Source organism: Triturus cristatus, chromosome 6 (genome assembly GCF_964204655.1).
Source record: "Triturus cristatus chromosome 6, aTriCri1.1, whole genome shotgun sequence".
In the NCBI taxonomy this organism is placed as follows: domain Eukaryota; kingdom Metazoa; phylum Chordata; class Amphibia; order Caudata; family Salamandridae; genus Triturus; species Triturus cristatus.
In genome coordinates this window covers 1,588,206,473-1,588,223,374 of record NC_140589.1, presented here as the reverse complement: position 1 = coordinate 1,588,223,374, position 16,902 = coordinate 1,588,206,473, and the positions used below count along the sequence as shown (strand labels likewise).

Sequence of the window (16,902 nt, the reverse complement as noted above, 5' to 3'; positions counted from 1 at the left end):
TTTCTATGAGTTCCCAAAGATGTTCCTCATCAATTTCAGTTAAACATTCTAACACGCAGAATTAAAGGTGTACTTTCAACACCAGCAGCAATCTCTCAGTTAGCTCCTTGGCAACATACATATATAACATTTTAGCTTACATTAAAACCCCCTAGATATTCATTGAAAATACCAAAGGATGAAGTGGTGTTATAGTTGGGTTTTGAAATAGGGTACAAAGTGAAGTTTAAAAAAAAAATTACATCCTTGATGACATCAGTTATAATACCATAATCAAATACAACACAGAGTTAGTGAATGTACACATGGAAGTCAATAGCATGGAAATAGCTTAAACCTTGAAGACAAGAATAATTGTGAATTTTAACTGTTATACAGTGCACCTTTCACAAATCACTGAAGGTTGGGGTGGAAGAAGTACTCCATGTTAAGCAAGGTAAAGGCTGAGCACACCCGATGTATGTTGTAGAGGTAAGCTGGAAAGTAGCTTGTGGCTTAATGTCAAAGCCTGTTCTAAAATGTCTGTGAGATAGGCCAAAGCTGCTATTGACAATACATTAACCACCAGTGGATATGAAGGCACGTTTCTGGGGTAGTAGTTGCAATACAATGGTATAGATACATTCTATTAAAAGTTGTGCAAGTTTATTTTCAGAACTATAATAAAGATTTTGTGGCATTGCAGATTATTGAATAATGTAGAATATAGGTCCAACGAATTGGTGGTTTATGTCTTGCTGTTGTAAGCATGGCTCTGAGGTTGAATGCCATTATGCCCATCTCAGGAATGTGTGCAGTGTTACCCATAATGCCTTTAGAATGTGTCTTTACAGTGCCAAAATAATACCTGTCAAACTCTTGACTGAAAATTGTGGGTCAAGTGAAGTGTTCAAGATAATAATCCCATCAAGGGAAATAGAAAATTGTCCAAAGGTGTGGCTTGTTGAATTACTTACAGTCAATAAATGATTGTATGATCTCATCAGTGATGTAATCGATGATGTTTTTTGAGATGTCATATGTGATGATATATGTGAGATCAAAAGCAGTGCATGATGGGCTGCAAGCTATAACTATCTCAGTAAACTTATAACTGCTGAACTTCATAGGTTATTTGTTTTTAAAATGTACATTTTTACTTTAAACGTCACCCAGAATCCTGCTAGAAATACGAAATTTAATATAAATGAGGCCGAGTTACATTACTTTACTTCTGCTTGTAAAGGAAAAAAAGAATATTCACTTAAGCCAAATTTGCAGTTGATAGACTTTGGAAACTTCAATTCATAATTAACAGTGAATTTAATTTAGGGATTGTTGTTTCTTTCTCCAATTGAGGGGCGAATTTACAAGCCCCTTGCGCCTCCTTGCGCTGCCATTGCGTCACTTTTTTTGACGCAATGGCGGCGCAAATAATGCGGCCTACTTACAACGCGACGCATCTAAGGAGATGCATCACGTTGTAAAGCTCTGCGTCACATTATACCTGCGTCAGGTATTATGTATGCAGGTTGGGCATTCCCACACAGGAAGGCTTCATAAAAGTGACGCAGTGAAATCTACAAGATTTCATTGCGCCACTTTTAGGACGCCACTGCGTCAAAACCTTCCGCCTGCTTGAAGCAGGCGTAAGGAGTGACAGAGTACAGTAAGTATAACTCTCAAAATACATTGCTGGAATTGCGTTGTGCTTGCGACACAATTCCAGCAATGCGTGACTTTTGGGCCAACAGATACGTCAGAATTTCTGACGCATCTGTTAATCCTTGCGCCAATGGTGCACTGTATTGTAAAGACAGCGCATCCATGATGGCTCAAGGACATTTGGCGCTGGTGCAAGGAAACTGACGCATCTGTACAGATGCGTTAGTTCCTTGTAAATCTGCCCCCTTGTATGTGTGACAACAATGTTGCTGTTCTATTTCATTGTGCGTTTTATCTATTTAGCAAAGGGACTTGGAGGGCAACCCTTGTTATTTTAGCCAAAAGACCCGATTAAATATTCTATCATAATATAATCCAAAATCACTCCTGGATGTGGCTCGAGCTATGAAAGAGTAAACATAATAGTTTATCAATACCAATTGCACATTGAAGCTTGGAAAACGATGATTGTTCCCACGCTGTTTCATCCTTTTAACTCTATTTAATAATTTGGAAAAACACGCATCAAAGAAAGGTCACGAGTTATTTTAGGATAATTTATTAGTCCTCTAAATTTACTTTTGTTTTAACGATGCCGATAACGATCTACAATTAATATGTGAGACCTTATCTATGACCTTGATCCTGTCCAGACGACTTTCTAACAATTGGCTCTTTTTTGTGTTTTCCTGTTTTCTGTCCTTCAAACAATTGATCCGAAACATTCACTGATACCGGAAAAAAGTAAACGCTGGTCAAGGAGTGTCTCTATTGAAAGGCAAAACATAATTGTAACAAATCTGTAGTGGCTGGGAATCAAAGAAGAGATACATACATATTTTCAACGTCCTCGAATCCAGAGAATGCTGCCTTTGGGATAACAGTCACTTTTGTGAGCACAAATCGTCTGGAAAAAAAGCACAAATGCGAAAGTTAAAAGCAATATTTAAATTTGCGGTAGCAGCAAAAAAGCAATATTTAAATTTGCGTTGGCAGCAAAAAAGCAATATTTAAATTTGGGGTAGCAGCAACAGAAAATTCACCGACGTTGACAGATACGTAGCAACATTTGTTTTGAGGTTATGAAAGATCCGCATCTCAACTTGTTTCATTATGTTCACGTAAAAGGGCACGACGGGATGGTCTACTGGGGGCATATCAGCAACACCCGGCGATAATTATCGCTCAGCGCTCTTAGCGTGAGGATAATTATCGCCGGGTAACGTGGATTTTTAGCGCTGAGATAGCGTGCTATTAGCAACGCTTATCTCCTCAGCGATAAAAATCCTCACGCTAACTGCCTAACGTGAGATTATCGCTGGAAACCCAGCGATAATTTCACGCAATGTGGCGTTAGCTTGCTGATAGGGACTCACAAACTTAGCCATGATATCCACCTTCCATAGGATATCATGGCTAAGTCAGTCCTGAAGCAGGCGTAAGGAAAGTAGCGATAACAGGGGTTATCGCTACTTTTCCTGCCGCTATGCTTCATAGCGTGGGGCTTGATGATAGGAGAAATGTCGCTTAGCGACATTTCTCCTGTCATGTTAGGTCAGGAACGCACACTTTGCATCTCATTAGAGATGCAAACCTGGGCGTTACGAATCCCCACACTAAAGCAAGGTTTCACGCGTTAGCGTGGCCTTGCTAATTAGGCAATCAAATTATCGTCGATTTTTGGCCGAAAACAGCCGCAAGAGCAGCGATAATTTTTTATCGCCAGCTTGTAAATATGCCCCCTGGTCCTTTCTAAAGCGCTGGACAAAACCTCCTTTCAAGAGTGTAAATCTGCTTTCGTGATACTCAGAAGCAGTGATCAAGCTTTACAGAAAATAAGGGGCATATTATCAAGCACGGCGTTAACATTATCGCCGCATTAGCGGCAGAAAACTGCTGCTAAAGCGCTGATAATGGCCTTGATAATATGCCCTTGAGAATTCCCATAGAAGCCCATGTTGACACCAGAACATGGGCTTCTATGGGAATTCTCAAGGGCATATTATCAAGCCCATTATCTCCGCTTTAGCGGCAGTTTTCTGCCGCTAAAGCGGCGATAATGTTAACGCCGTTTCTTGATAATATGCCCCTTAATAACTAAAGACCGGAACCCATAGTTTTGGATCCTGCCAGCAGTGCTATAGAGGTTTAAGAATATCAAGACTATAATCTTGATTTAATCTCGCGGCTCTTTCTTCCACCACCCAACACCTCTCTTTTTGTCACGTCTAGGGGCTCTTTTTTCCACACTGATTTCTCATTGTGACACTGATTCTTATGCTGCTCTTTCTTTCTCCCTTTCTTCCTTCCTCTGTCTTACTCTGATAAAAATAAGTCCTGATCCTCAAAAATACCTGCCATTGCCCACTAGCTACTATTATCTTATTTGCACAAATGAAGTACTACATTGAATATGAATATGCACTCCAATAGATTTACTGGGAAAATAAACAGATTTGTGGACTTTTCAGTCTTCAAAAATCAAAAGAACAGGATGTTATCCTTCCATGGTTTGGTAATTTGTCTAAGGTTGAGAACATCCACAAAGGTAACCGTTTGTTTATCTTCAAAAACGTGTGGCAGGTGCTTTCTCATCCTGAAATTGATCAGATATTTACTCATGCTAACCTTGTTTGGGCATCATTGTAAATACAATATCTTCTGGGCGCTCCCCTGATACAACTGGGTTTACAGGTTTCTCCCTGAAATGTGGAATAACAGGTGAACCCTGTAATGCCAGATCCAATTCCGCATGTTTTGCCCCTTTCACAAAGATTTTCTACTTGCTTGGAGTGGTTGGTACATTTTATGGGAGCTTGTTTCTAGGTCCTGGGGGGCCGAAAAGAGGGCTGGGATGGTGGGAGGGCACAGTTCCTTCAACTTTAATAAGGGGGAGATTTTTCTGCTCCCCCCAGTGGGGGAGTAGGCAAATCTCTGCACACTCGGCAGGCAGAGCGGAGTTCTCTGCCCGGGCTTAGTCATGGGGAAGGGGCTTTGAAAAGATGAGGGGCACTGTTGGAGGGTGGTAGTGTGGGAGTCTGAGAAGGAGGTCATGAAGGGGAGAGGCTACAGAGAGATTAAGGGAACTGTTGGAGGGTGGTAGTAAAGGTATCTACAGAGAAAAAGGTCAGTGGTGGGCACCAATAAATACTTTCACACCATCGCTAAAGCTGGCCCTGTAATGGCCTTCATGTTTTTGTTTATTTAATTAGCAGTTGGGTCATTAAGGCCACTGTGGAAAATGTTTTAAAGTGCTTGATCATTATATTTACTGTTATATTCAATGTTTTAAGTTTGAAGGTGATTTTACTAATGTTTTTTACTGGGAATAAAGAAAATGGAGCCGGGTGGTGGCTGATATGGAGCTGGGGCCCATGGTCAGCTGTGAGATAAGGTGCACAGGAGAGGGAAGGTAGAAAATGGATAATCTGGTCCGGGGTCAGGTGGAGGTAGTAATGAAGAGAGCTTCTCTCTGAAGGATGTCAACGAGGGAGGCTGAGTAGTGTTACTTGCCTAATACTCCCACCTCAGAAACCTCCTCTTCCCATCAAAAGGACCTTACATGGCATTCATTTAAAAAAGACAAATGATATGTTTCTGTTTCATCTTTTAAGAGTGGACAGTGGTCCGTGGGACCACTGCCTGCTCTTAAATAATATTTTTGCATCCATTCACAAAGGGGAAGGGGTCCCCTGGCGACCCCTACTTCTTTCCGAGTGGCTTATCTCCTACTTGAAGCAGGTGGCAAACTGCAAGTGTTTTGCAACTGCAATTGCAAAACAATGATACATACCAATTCGGCTCTCTATTAGGAAGGGACGCCCTTGGAACGCCCCTTCCTAATACCATCTTGCACAATATCATTTGTACATGTGAACAGCGGAGGAGTGGTGTGCCAGCTCCTGAGGGCACAAAGACTGTTTGGACACCTTACCCCTGGCTGGGTGGCATCCTGACCAATCATAGCGCTGCTTGCAGCGTTGTGATTGGATCGGCTTAGGGGAGGGAGCCTGGCTGCCTGCTTCCTGATCTGTTTTTAAAAAAAATGATTATTAAATTAACCCCCCTGCTCGAGCTCCCTGCGTGACCCCCGGCCAAACCACCACCCCCCCCAACCTCCGCGAGTCATGTCAGCCGCGACTGCCGCAGTGGGCCACCCGAATGCACCCTTGGCCCACCCAAATAAAAATGTGTGGAGCCGGGCCTGCCCCCCATGCTGACATTCAAGGCCAGGAAGGGGCTGGGTGCAACTGCTGCCCACAGCTCTCGCAGCTCCTCAGTATCCACAGGTTTGATGTCTCCTGGCCCTTCATTATCAGGTCAGGATTTTGAAGAGTCTGAGAGTGACACTAAAACTTGTAGTTGGCTGGAGCAGTATCCTTACCAGAGATTTCACCCCAAGCATTTTGTAATGTGGACCTTAGTGTGAAGGATGAGATGTTCATGTCCTTGGCACTACCTTTACAGTGCTTCTAAGCATTGACTACCACATTAGAGATATCATGGACATTACCCAAAGGTTTTCCTTCTCCCCCTTCTTGGTGGACAGATTTGAGAATTTACCCCAATTAACCATCCCTGGCAGGGCAGAAAGCACACTTGATTGTAGGGTTACATTTGTATGAAAAAATAAAGAATGAGGGGCCCGTCCTGGCATCGGGCTGCCTCTACCACCCATAGAGTGGGCAATAAACACCTGGAATGTATTTTTATATACAAAATACAAGAATAAGGTGTAGATCAGATCATCATGAAATTGGGCTGCATGCACTTGAGCCGAGACTTTCTGTCACCCAGAGAGTTGATTGTAGGATTTATCCAAAATCTGTCTTATCCAGGGGAACAGAAAACAAATTAGACACTAGGGGGTTGATCTCACTGACACCACCATTGACTTTACATGCTCCAAGTTTTGACACAATCTTCTTGCAGACAGTTGGGCCAGCCACAACATTGGGGATCCACTTTAATTGGGAGTAGTGCAGAAATGCTCGGTAGTAGGACTTTTGTCTATCCCAACAGATTTCTGTACTTTCTATCAAAGAAATGAGTCAATTTGAAAGGAAAATTATTGATGCTTTTGAGACATTTCCTGTCATTTGAGATAGGCCATACATACAGAGGGATATTGTTTTTTTATGGGGACAGTGTATAAACACAGAACAGTTGTAATTATCAGTTGAAGTTCTCTCCATTTTTGGTCTACCAAATGTGTACAAGAAAGATCACATTTTACAAAATGGACTATGAAACAAAAATTCTTTTATTATTTTAAATAATTTATTTTAATTTAACATTATTGCTTATGGGTTGTTTTTTTTTTAAATCTTGACTTACTTCAGCTCTTAGCTGGAGTAATTTACTACTGTTCCGGGTCCCTTTTTGACTGTAGTAACAGGCCTTGACAAATTTAGTCTCCCACTCGCTACGGAGCATCAGACTTGATCCGCCCGAGCTATATTTAGGGTCTACTTGCCTCTTCAGGTGAGCTGACAAACAACAGGCGTTCTGTTCACACGCAAAATGAAGGAGCATTAAAGATGCCTTTAAATTTTGTTGTTACCTTGTCACATTTATTTTGTGTTCCGAGACAGAGGTCAAAAGCCAGTTTACATCTACAATTACCTTTCTTTCTCTGACTGCGAAGTTCGATTATTTTGTAAAGTGAACTGTATGACAAACGTGCTGTCTGTACAAGAAGTGTGAAATGAAAGGCTGCAAGATGTCATGTTTTATTATAACATATCTTTAATTAGTTAAAAAGTGAACTGTACAAACATTTCAAAATACATTTCAGTAGTTATGAAAGGCCTTTTTTGGGAATTCTGTGTGATGAAAACAAATATTTTAGTAGAATGACAACAAATCAGAACACTTGGTGATGTGCTAGTGATAAACATGTTGGCTGAAACCACACTATGGGCTTGATTACGATGTCCGGTGGAAAGCCTCCGACCAGCTGTCGGAGGCTTTCTGCCCAACATCGCTGGCTTCACTCCGACGGCTCTCTTCTGATGATAATGGTCAGAGGAAACCTGCGGGGGGTGTTGCTGCGCTTCCAACAAGCTCAAGGAGCCTTTTGGAGTGTCAGAAGCCAACATAATCCCATAATGACAGCGGAGCCAGCCTCAGGTTTCCGTCTGAATTATGATGGCACTTTCCGACAGCCTTACCATGTCGGCCTTTTCGACATGGAAAGGCTGTTGTAAACTGACTTTGGGACCCCTAGCAGGGCCCCCTTTTCCCCTGGCCCTCCACTATAGGGGCACCTATTACCTCCCCTAAACATCCCTGCTCAGTGTGGCAGGCACCGCGGAGGCTGCCTCAAGGCGCAGGGATGTTTAACATCCATTTTTCAATGGCAGCTTCTGCTGGGGGCCTTTTTCACCCGCCGTACAAGCTGCCATTGGAAAATGGATGTGTCCGACTGCATTTAGGGTGGTCGCACCCAAATTGTGCAGTTGGAACTGCGACCTATGGCTGGGCAGTTTAAATCCTCAATGATGCCTCTGTCCGACTTTGTAATAACCCCCTTTATAGGTTAATAAGTAAAACTGCATGTTAGTGGGAACGCTTTTGAATATTTCAATGGAAAATGAGCTCTCTGTAAATTACAGTGCAGTACCACTCCATGCTTTAGTAATATATTTATTAAAGGTGAGTTTTTAAAGATGAACTGAAAAACATTCCTGCCCCCACTTTGATGGCAAATTAGTTAACTAAGAGGCACGTCAGGGGTCATGTATACTGTATATGTGGGATAAATTCTTATTACGCATGGAACAAAAGTCTAATCTATTAAATCAAACCAAATAGCTTTTTTTACAGCAAGAATGCAGAACTCACATATTGGGAGGTGGTCTCATATGTGATAATGAAGAAAAAGGTGCCTCAGCAAGATTTTTTTTTGCCCAGGATGACATAATGAGACCAGTTATGGGTCAAGTAGATTATTCAAGTTATTAGACGTGCAGAGCTAGTATGAGTTTGTGAGTTTTCGAGTACTGAATAACTTTAGAAGTGCAGTTTGTGAATAGTAATAGGCTTACTCTTTAGTGGGTGGATGCACATCCTGATACCCCTACATCACCCTCCTTTAACCCCTCTTTACTCCTCCACAATCCCCTTCCCTTTAGTTGTAAGTATTCCCCATTTCCCAGCCACTCCTCTCTGACCCACCCAACTTTACTACTAAAATATATATTTATGTTTTCGGAGACTCCACAATTGAGATGGTGCTATCCACACTGAAAAAAGATAGGAGAGGCGGAGGCAGAACCTCTGCATACATGTTTGTGAATAACATTTCATTGAGAGTGAGGAAGATCATAAGTGATATGCAACACAAATACTGTCCAGGTTAGACAGAAGAAACTATAAACCTGATAAATGTAAGGTCAGCCAGTACAAAGTAGAGTAATTGGGAAATTTTCAAACTCTCATGGAATATCTATTGATCCTTATAAAATATCAGCAATTGTGGACTTGACATCACCTACAAATTTCAAGGAAACCAAATGCTTTCTCTGACTGATTATTTTCTTTCAATGGTTTATTTCTTCATTCGCTCAATTAACTAGTGACATAACTCTAATTTTAAAGAAAGAACAATTTAATGAGGGTGTTTGTTGGGATTCTATCAATGAACAAGCCTCTTCAAATTGATAAAGCCTGTACTTGGGACTCAATTTTGTGCCATCAAAACCCAACTAACAAATTTGTTGTTGAGACAGATGCCTCAGACAGGGTCACTGGAGCTGTTCTTTTGTAAACTCAGGAAGACAACGTTCTTGAGCACCCAATATATTATTCATCCCACATTCTGATGGATTGTGAGAGACACTACTCCAGGGGTCTCCAAGCTTTTCTGTAGTGAGAGCTACTTCTGCTCAAGGAAAGTCTTCCTGAGCTACCAGCAAATTTTATACCTGTAAAATAGTGACTACACTATGACCACCCAAAGCAAGATTTTCAGGAGTTACCACCCAAGTGTACCAAGTGAAGTTACCAGCAGAAATGCTGGGAAAAAGTTCTTCAATATTAAATGCCTCCCCTTGACTTATGAAGAAACATTCAAATCTTGACATGCCCAGTGGCACAAAGGACATAAGCACAACAGTACGTCTCCCCAGCTCAGCTTGAATTATCATTCACCAGTTTCTGAAAATGCACATTTTTCTATCTAATACTACTTTCCACTGTGGGCAAACAAACTCAATTTTCTAGAAGAAACCCCATTTTTGAAAACTAAAACTGCCTTTAAAATATCAGTTTTCAGTCTTTGAGAAATGCAGTCTCAAAACATCAGCTTGTCATTATCATCATGTACTCCCATGTACAAATGCCTCATATGGACAGACTACTTTGAACTCCCAGGTATTACAGTTATATGCCATGGATGCTCACCATTGGTATAGGAAACAATGGTCCTTGACTTCTTTAAAGCTACAATTCAGTTATGAAAAACATTCATTAGTCAAAAGGCATCTGGTACATATAGAATTAGCATTGTATCATTAATGTACCACCATTTTCTTTACAATGCAAACAAGTATATCCTCAAAAGACACAAAGGCACAAAATATTGCTCCAATAGTGACTGTTTATTATTTAGTTACTTTTATAACAGATCATCATATTCAATGCTCCAAATAGAGAAAAAGGGGAGTGTGAAAAAGGAAAGTGCTTGTGAGGTCGGACAGATATAAAGGAGGGGAATCCAAATGGCAAATTCAGTAACCAATCAATTACACATTCTGGTATGTCTGGGCATACCTGGCGCACTTAGGGCAAGAAAGCAAAAGACACACAATTGATGGTCGGTCCCAGGATGCTTGCTTCCGGTCCAGGGAGGACCTGGCCTGGCAGTTTGGTCTGGGGTGGCGTAGTGGGCAAAAGAACGATGGATTTAACCCAGATCTTTTGACTGGGGGAGAATGTTTGCATTGTCAGCATTCCGTCCATCATTTGTTTGCTGTAACACTTTTCACCCTAAGTGGGATGAGTATGCCCAGACGTGGGTCCCTTGCTCACTGTGCCACTGAATTCAAGCTAGCCTGGCTGAAGAAGGGTGACATACCCTGAAACCGGTCCCAGGATGCTTGTTTCCGGTCCAGGGAGGACCTGGCCTGGCAGTTCGGTCTGGACTGTTCCCATGGGGCACAGGGTCAAGACTGATTTGCACATGGCTGGGTCCAAACTGGGGTGGTGTAGTGGGAAAAAGAACAATGGATTTAACCCAGATCTTTTGACTGGGGGAGAAAGTTTGCATTGTCAGCATTCCGGCCATCATTTGTTTGCTGTAACACCATTCGCCCTTAGTGGGATGGGTATGCCCAGACGTGGGTCCCTTGCTCACTGTGCCACTGATACACTGGATATTGGGTTTTTAGCTACACAGAAGGAGCACTTAATTTTAGGAAAGGGTTAAAAACTTGGCTATTCACTCTGTAATCTTGTACATGCTGTTGGACTAGTGCCAGGACTCTCCCAGGAGCATCTACACACTTTATAAATATGTGTTCATCTGCAGCAGCACAACAAAGCTCCCATGCAAATGTGTCAGTTGCTCACTGATGAAGGTTCAACTTTGAATGTCGAGACATGTGAGTTCTATAAGAGAAAGTTAAAATTCTTTAGCCATATCTTTTCTGATGGGGTCAGGATACCTGATCCAGCTAAGGTGTAAGCGTTGTCAACTGACAGTCCCCCACATGATGTTTTCATGTTATGTTTATTCAATGGCATACAAGACTTTGCAACTGTCAGTGCTCCATTAAGAGACTTGATGAATAAGAATGCTTCTTTCCTTTGGTCACATGAATGCAGGCAAAGCTTCCAGAAAATCAATCAAGCTATTGAGAATGCTATTGAAAAAGCATACTTTGATTCAAAGCTTCATACTGCCATTGTTGTTGATGCTCATCATGTCAGGTTTGCCGCTATCCTTGCACAGCACAGCTGACACCCAAATGCTCGAAGACGTATTGCGGCAAATGCAAGTCAAAGATTTTCCCAAACCGAACATGCTTATTCAGAACCTCAGAAAGAAAGCTCAGCTGTGGGCTTGTGAACATTTCCACATATTCTTGTATGGGAAGCCCTACACGCTTGTGACTGGTCATCAAGCATTGTTGAGTATCTTTGGCAATCCAAAGGCAAAAATGCCTCCTTACAGTGAATGTTGATGTCTGTAATTTCAAGAATACAACTACACCATTATGCATCATCCGGGGAAAGATCAGAACCCTGCTGACTACTTCTCATGAGTGCCTCTACAGTGCCTTGGCACCCATTCTGAGATGGTTGAAGCCTACATAAATTTCATAGTAAACTCAAGCACCCCAGCTACCATTTGGGTGGAATAAATTGTCACTGCCACGAGTCACGATAGTGACATGCTTAAACTGAAAGACATTATTACACATCAGTCTTGGCACCAGCACCGTGGACCTCTTACTAATGATAGTGGATATCAGAAGTTTACAAATGTCACAAATGAACTGTCCACTTCTCAGGAAGGTATTATTCTAAGAGGTTCAAGACCTGTCATTCCAGAGTCTGCAACAAAAGAAATTGAAGTGACTCATGAAGTACATTGTGGAATTGTTGCCACCAAACGAGCTCTCTGAGACTAAGTCTGGTTTCCACATTTTGAAGAGAGAGTTGAAAGAGAACTGAAGGCCTGTCATTTATGCAACTGACTGTCATCACTAACCTCTCAAACCACCTTAAACATATCAGAGATGCAAACACATGCATGGGAAATAATTGCTGTTGCTGTCTTCAGTCCTCTTGACAACGGACATCACCTGATGATGATAGTCGATGAATATTCCTGTTTTCTATTAATAGAAGATTTCTCATCTATCACTCAAGAACGAGTTATTGAGAGAATTGACAGCATCTTTATGACATGGTGTCCTCCTGCGATCTTAAAGTCTGACAATGGCCCACCTTTCAACTGGAGAGAATTTGGAGACTTTCTCAGTCATATTATTGTGAAGAATCAGAAGATTATACCTCTTTGGCCACGGGCCAATGGCCTTGTTGAACGTTTCATGAGTACTCTTAAGAAAGCTGTCCAGCATGTAGTACCAGAATAGCTTGACCTTAAGACTGTTTGAAATGCGACCCTTCAAACTTACTGTTCGCAGGAGCGGCCCATGCAGATAAAAGTGGTAGGGACAAGTGGGGGGGGACTTGAGAGACGCCAATGAGGGAAAATGAATTATTTATTTAACTTTTCCTTGGCGTTGTCTCTCGCATCCTCCCCCAACCTGGGTCCACTGCCTGCATGGGCCGCTCCTGACCGCTCGACTCCTCACTTGACCAGAGGTGAAAGCCCTGCAACCTTGATGTTCGGGAGAGCAATGACAACCAAGTTAACTCAAAGGACTACACTGAGGAAGAGACCTGCATGAAAGTCTTGTATTGTAAGAGGAAAATGAGGACCTAAGTGTTGACATGCAAAAGACTAGAGGAGATCGAGTGCTTGTTTGTCAGCCTAGAAAATGAAAGTCTGTTGCTCCTTACGATGCTGAACCATTTCAAGTTGCGACCAGCACGATGACTGCCCTACATCCGGGGAAGTCCATTACTCGAGAATCCTCACATTTCTGGCTTGTGGCTCATCACTCTTCAGGCACTGATGACAATGTAGAGACTGAGTCTGAAAGGACAAGTGAAGAACCCCTGACTGCTGCTGTTTCCACATCACCAACATCAGTCATGGACACTTCGAGTGCAGTCCACAATTTCCGAAGACACAGGCACAACTTGTGATCAAAGCGCCATGAAAACTCATTGAAGAGCTATAATTGTGTATACATTTGTAAAAAAGAGTTTTCAGTTACACACAGAAAAATAAAGACGTGTTATACTAAGCTTCATGTGTGGTGTACTCATCGGCAAGTATCCAGGCTGGCGGGGACGCTACAAGCATCTTCTCACTGACAGCGCTGGCTGAGTTTGGATCTAGGAGGGTCACTGATATGTTCATGCTGTAGGCAGCAGGCAATGTGAAGGAAGGCTAGCAATCAGAAGCCCCCCGGGAGCAATTGCTGCTACACATTGTTAGAACAGGAAATAAACAATATTAGGGAATGAGACACAGTATTTCCATTCTCGGGGCTCAGCCTTCTGCCACCTTGCCGTATGTCCATCCCCTTTTCATAAACCTCTTAACCCTTAAACTAGCAAGCCACTATTTCATTAGGAACATATATTACATGATGCTTTCTTCTCTATGTCTTTAATAAAGCAATCATTACAATCTCATAAAACAGCTGTAAAAATTATCACATGCTCTGTGCATATCAAAAATATGCTTTACAAGTTCAAATGGAGGAGCACCAGGGAACCTCATTCTCTAGAATACATGTAGTGCTTCCACGGGTAGAGAAAATCCATCATTTTGTCTCTGCGTTTTTTTCCACAGAAAAGCTGAAAACGGATTAACTGCATAAACCATTTACTATCAATCCAATTTTCCAAAGCATTTTAGACAATTACCCCCTTTAATATAAACATGCCAAGTTAGAGGGAATCATGTGTACCTGTTCCCAGCAGTTATTTTTTTTCAAATTAAAGTGAGATCAATTATGGTCAAAAATCAATAGCAAAATGCATTCATTTTCCTGTGTAAACCATCCGCAGCTCGCTAAGCAGGCCTTGCATCCCTTATTATCTTTATAGTAGCGCCGCAGCTGAAATAGCAGTTAATTGTGTCTTGAATTACCAAAGCCTCTGTGCTTGAGCAAACATGCTCGATGGACCATTTTTCATTTTTATTTCTCAGAGTAAGTAGAGGTTTTTTTAAGTCATCTTTTCAATCCGCGTTCCTTTCATGCTTAGTATCCTCACCATCTGTGTTGTGCAGAAAATCGTATTCCAGGTTAGAATTGCCTGTTGTATATCATTTCATATTTTATCTAGTGCTTGACTGTTTTTACTGCTTGGTTAGGAAGGTTTTATTCATTGTGTTCCACCACGTTCAGCACCACCAGTGAAACGAGATTTGTTTGGGAAAAATGCATTTGTGCACCAAAGCATTAGGTTGTTTTTGAGAAAAAAAGTGATTGTCGGTAGCAATGCTTACGACCCGATTCATTTTTGGCTTTGAGTATCAATTTAAAGCATATCAAAACAAATGGGCAGACGGCCCGCATTACGAAAATTGTGATAGAGTTAAAATACCACCCACGAAGAAAGATGGGCTTACCATGCATAAAAATGAACTCGGGACCTATGAATCTTAATGCAGTAATCTCCCATGGGATGCCACCGATACTGTGGGTTTTATTTGTATTTCTCGAATGCAGAATCCCTACATCGTTATGAGTTTGCGTATCTAATTCCCGGAAACGCGACAATGAAGGTTGTTTCCCACAATTCCAAGCTGCAAAATTCAGAATATTAGATAATTTCGGCACGTTTCGCCCACAAGCTTATGGGTATTCTATTTAGGGCATGCCCGCACACACAGTGGGCTCTACCGCCTCTTTCTCAATGGTTATATCATGTGGGACATAACTCCCATATACTGTCGGACGCTCTCCTCTTGCTCTACGATGGGCCCTGTAGGGGATTTCTGCCAGCTGCAGGTCACCGGTGCCTCTGATGGGCCGCTCCTCTGCTACCCCTGGCTATACGCTGCACCCAGGATTGACTCGGTCATTATATGCTTGGCGGAAAAAGACAAATGTGCGTCGTAATTTTGCAAGATTCATAATCATGTAACAACATCCTACCTTAAGATAATGGAAGTAATTATTTCATTAAAACCAGCTCTTACCTGCGCCTGGACCTGAAGAAACCCAAGACCAGTTGCTGCAGAAAACTGTCATGTATGGTTCAATTTTGAATCAAAATTGTATTTGCTACTCTTTCATCAATTCTATTTTTGACAAACTTTCCCTTGGACCTTCAACTTATATAGCTGTTATCCATGTAACTGTAGCCTGCCTGTGTTGCTGCATCAAACATCCACACCGTGGAACAGTATTGGGCATGGACCCGCTATCATAAGGTGAGCCCAAGGATAGCTGTGGCAGGCTCTCTGTTTGCCTCTGTGAAGACAGACTGACAATACTTTTTATGGAAGCTTTGAAATGACACATATAAAAAGATGTGTTTGTCACCATACCTCTCCAACCAACCAGTAGGAACCCACACAAGGCTGGTGCAAGGATTTTTATAAAATCTAGGTGACGTGCCAATGTCACCCACTGGTTTGGGGAGCAAACTTAGGGGCAATTTACAAGAGGCTATCTCCACAAGAAAGTGACTTATTTTGACAATCTGGTGGTGATAAAACTGTTGCCTTATTTTCAAGGTGGCAATAAGCCACTTAACGTGGCTTACTGTCGCTTTATAAATAATGTCCCTATTCATGCAGTACTTAGAATGAAAGGGGTGGGCAATGGGTGTTGTAGTGGCCTTTCCGCCACAACACCCATTATTTTTTTACGCTGCCCCCTTATTTACAAGGTTGGCATAAATATGAGGCAGTGCCAGAAAAAAGACCAGGGAAAACCTGGTCTTAAACTGATGTGGCGAAATGATTCATTTCTCCTTGTTTTTGCTGTTTCTATGTGTGCATTCTGCAGCACACATAGAAAGAGCAAATCGCCATTAGTGATTGAAAGTTATACAAGATGCCTGCAGCCAAGCTTTTGCCATGCATGGCAAAAGTCGGTGTGCAGTGTGGGTTTGTCGGCCTGTGGGCGGTCGGCCACAGGGCCTGGCAATGTATGGTGGGGGGGTTGGCTTTACGTACTTATGGTGACAAAATATTAGTTTAAGTTAAACAACCCTACAAATTCACTGAAAAATCCAAAGGTAAAAGTAACTTTATAGTTTGGTGAAATGTTCACTAACAACATAGGGGCTGATTACGATTTCTGTCAGAAACTCTTCAGACCAAATCGGTTTCGGAATCGTTTCCGACCAAATTGGGTACTGCGAGTCTGGCCGACCCATTACGATGCTTCCTATCATTGTTCTGTCAGACTCGCATTGACTTCAATGGGTGCCTGTGTTCCGAACGAGAACACAGGCTCCCATTGAATAAAGGGGTGGTTGGGTAAAATCTTGCACCCTGTGGCATGGTGCCTGCAACACTGTGCATGGTTCAAAAGAGGGTTTCCTTGGGTACCCCCACGGGCCCCATTCAGATGGCTTTGGGTTAAGGGGGGCCTGCTAAGGTTCCTGAAAGTCAAATTCCGACAGTAGTTCCATGTCGGAACAACCTATTCG

At 42.1% G+C, this 16,902-nt stretch overlaps 1 protein-coding gene across 1 annotated transcript in view; it reads right to left on the bottom strand.

Annotated features, from left to right (window-relative positions):
* FSHR (follicle stimulating hormone receptor) overlaps positions 1 to 16,902 on the bottom strand; it is a 2,004,148-nt gene that overhangs the window by 1,468,172 nt on the left and 519,074 nt on the right. Inside the window, exon 2 of the mRNA XM_085609366.1 lies at positions 2,480 to 2,551. Coding sequence (XP_085465492.1) covers positions 2,480 to 2,551 — 72 coding nt within the window. The remainder of the gene's footprint in view (positions 1 to 2,479; positions 2,552 to 16,902) is intronic.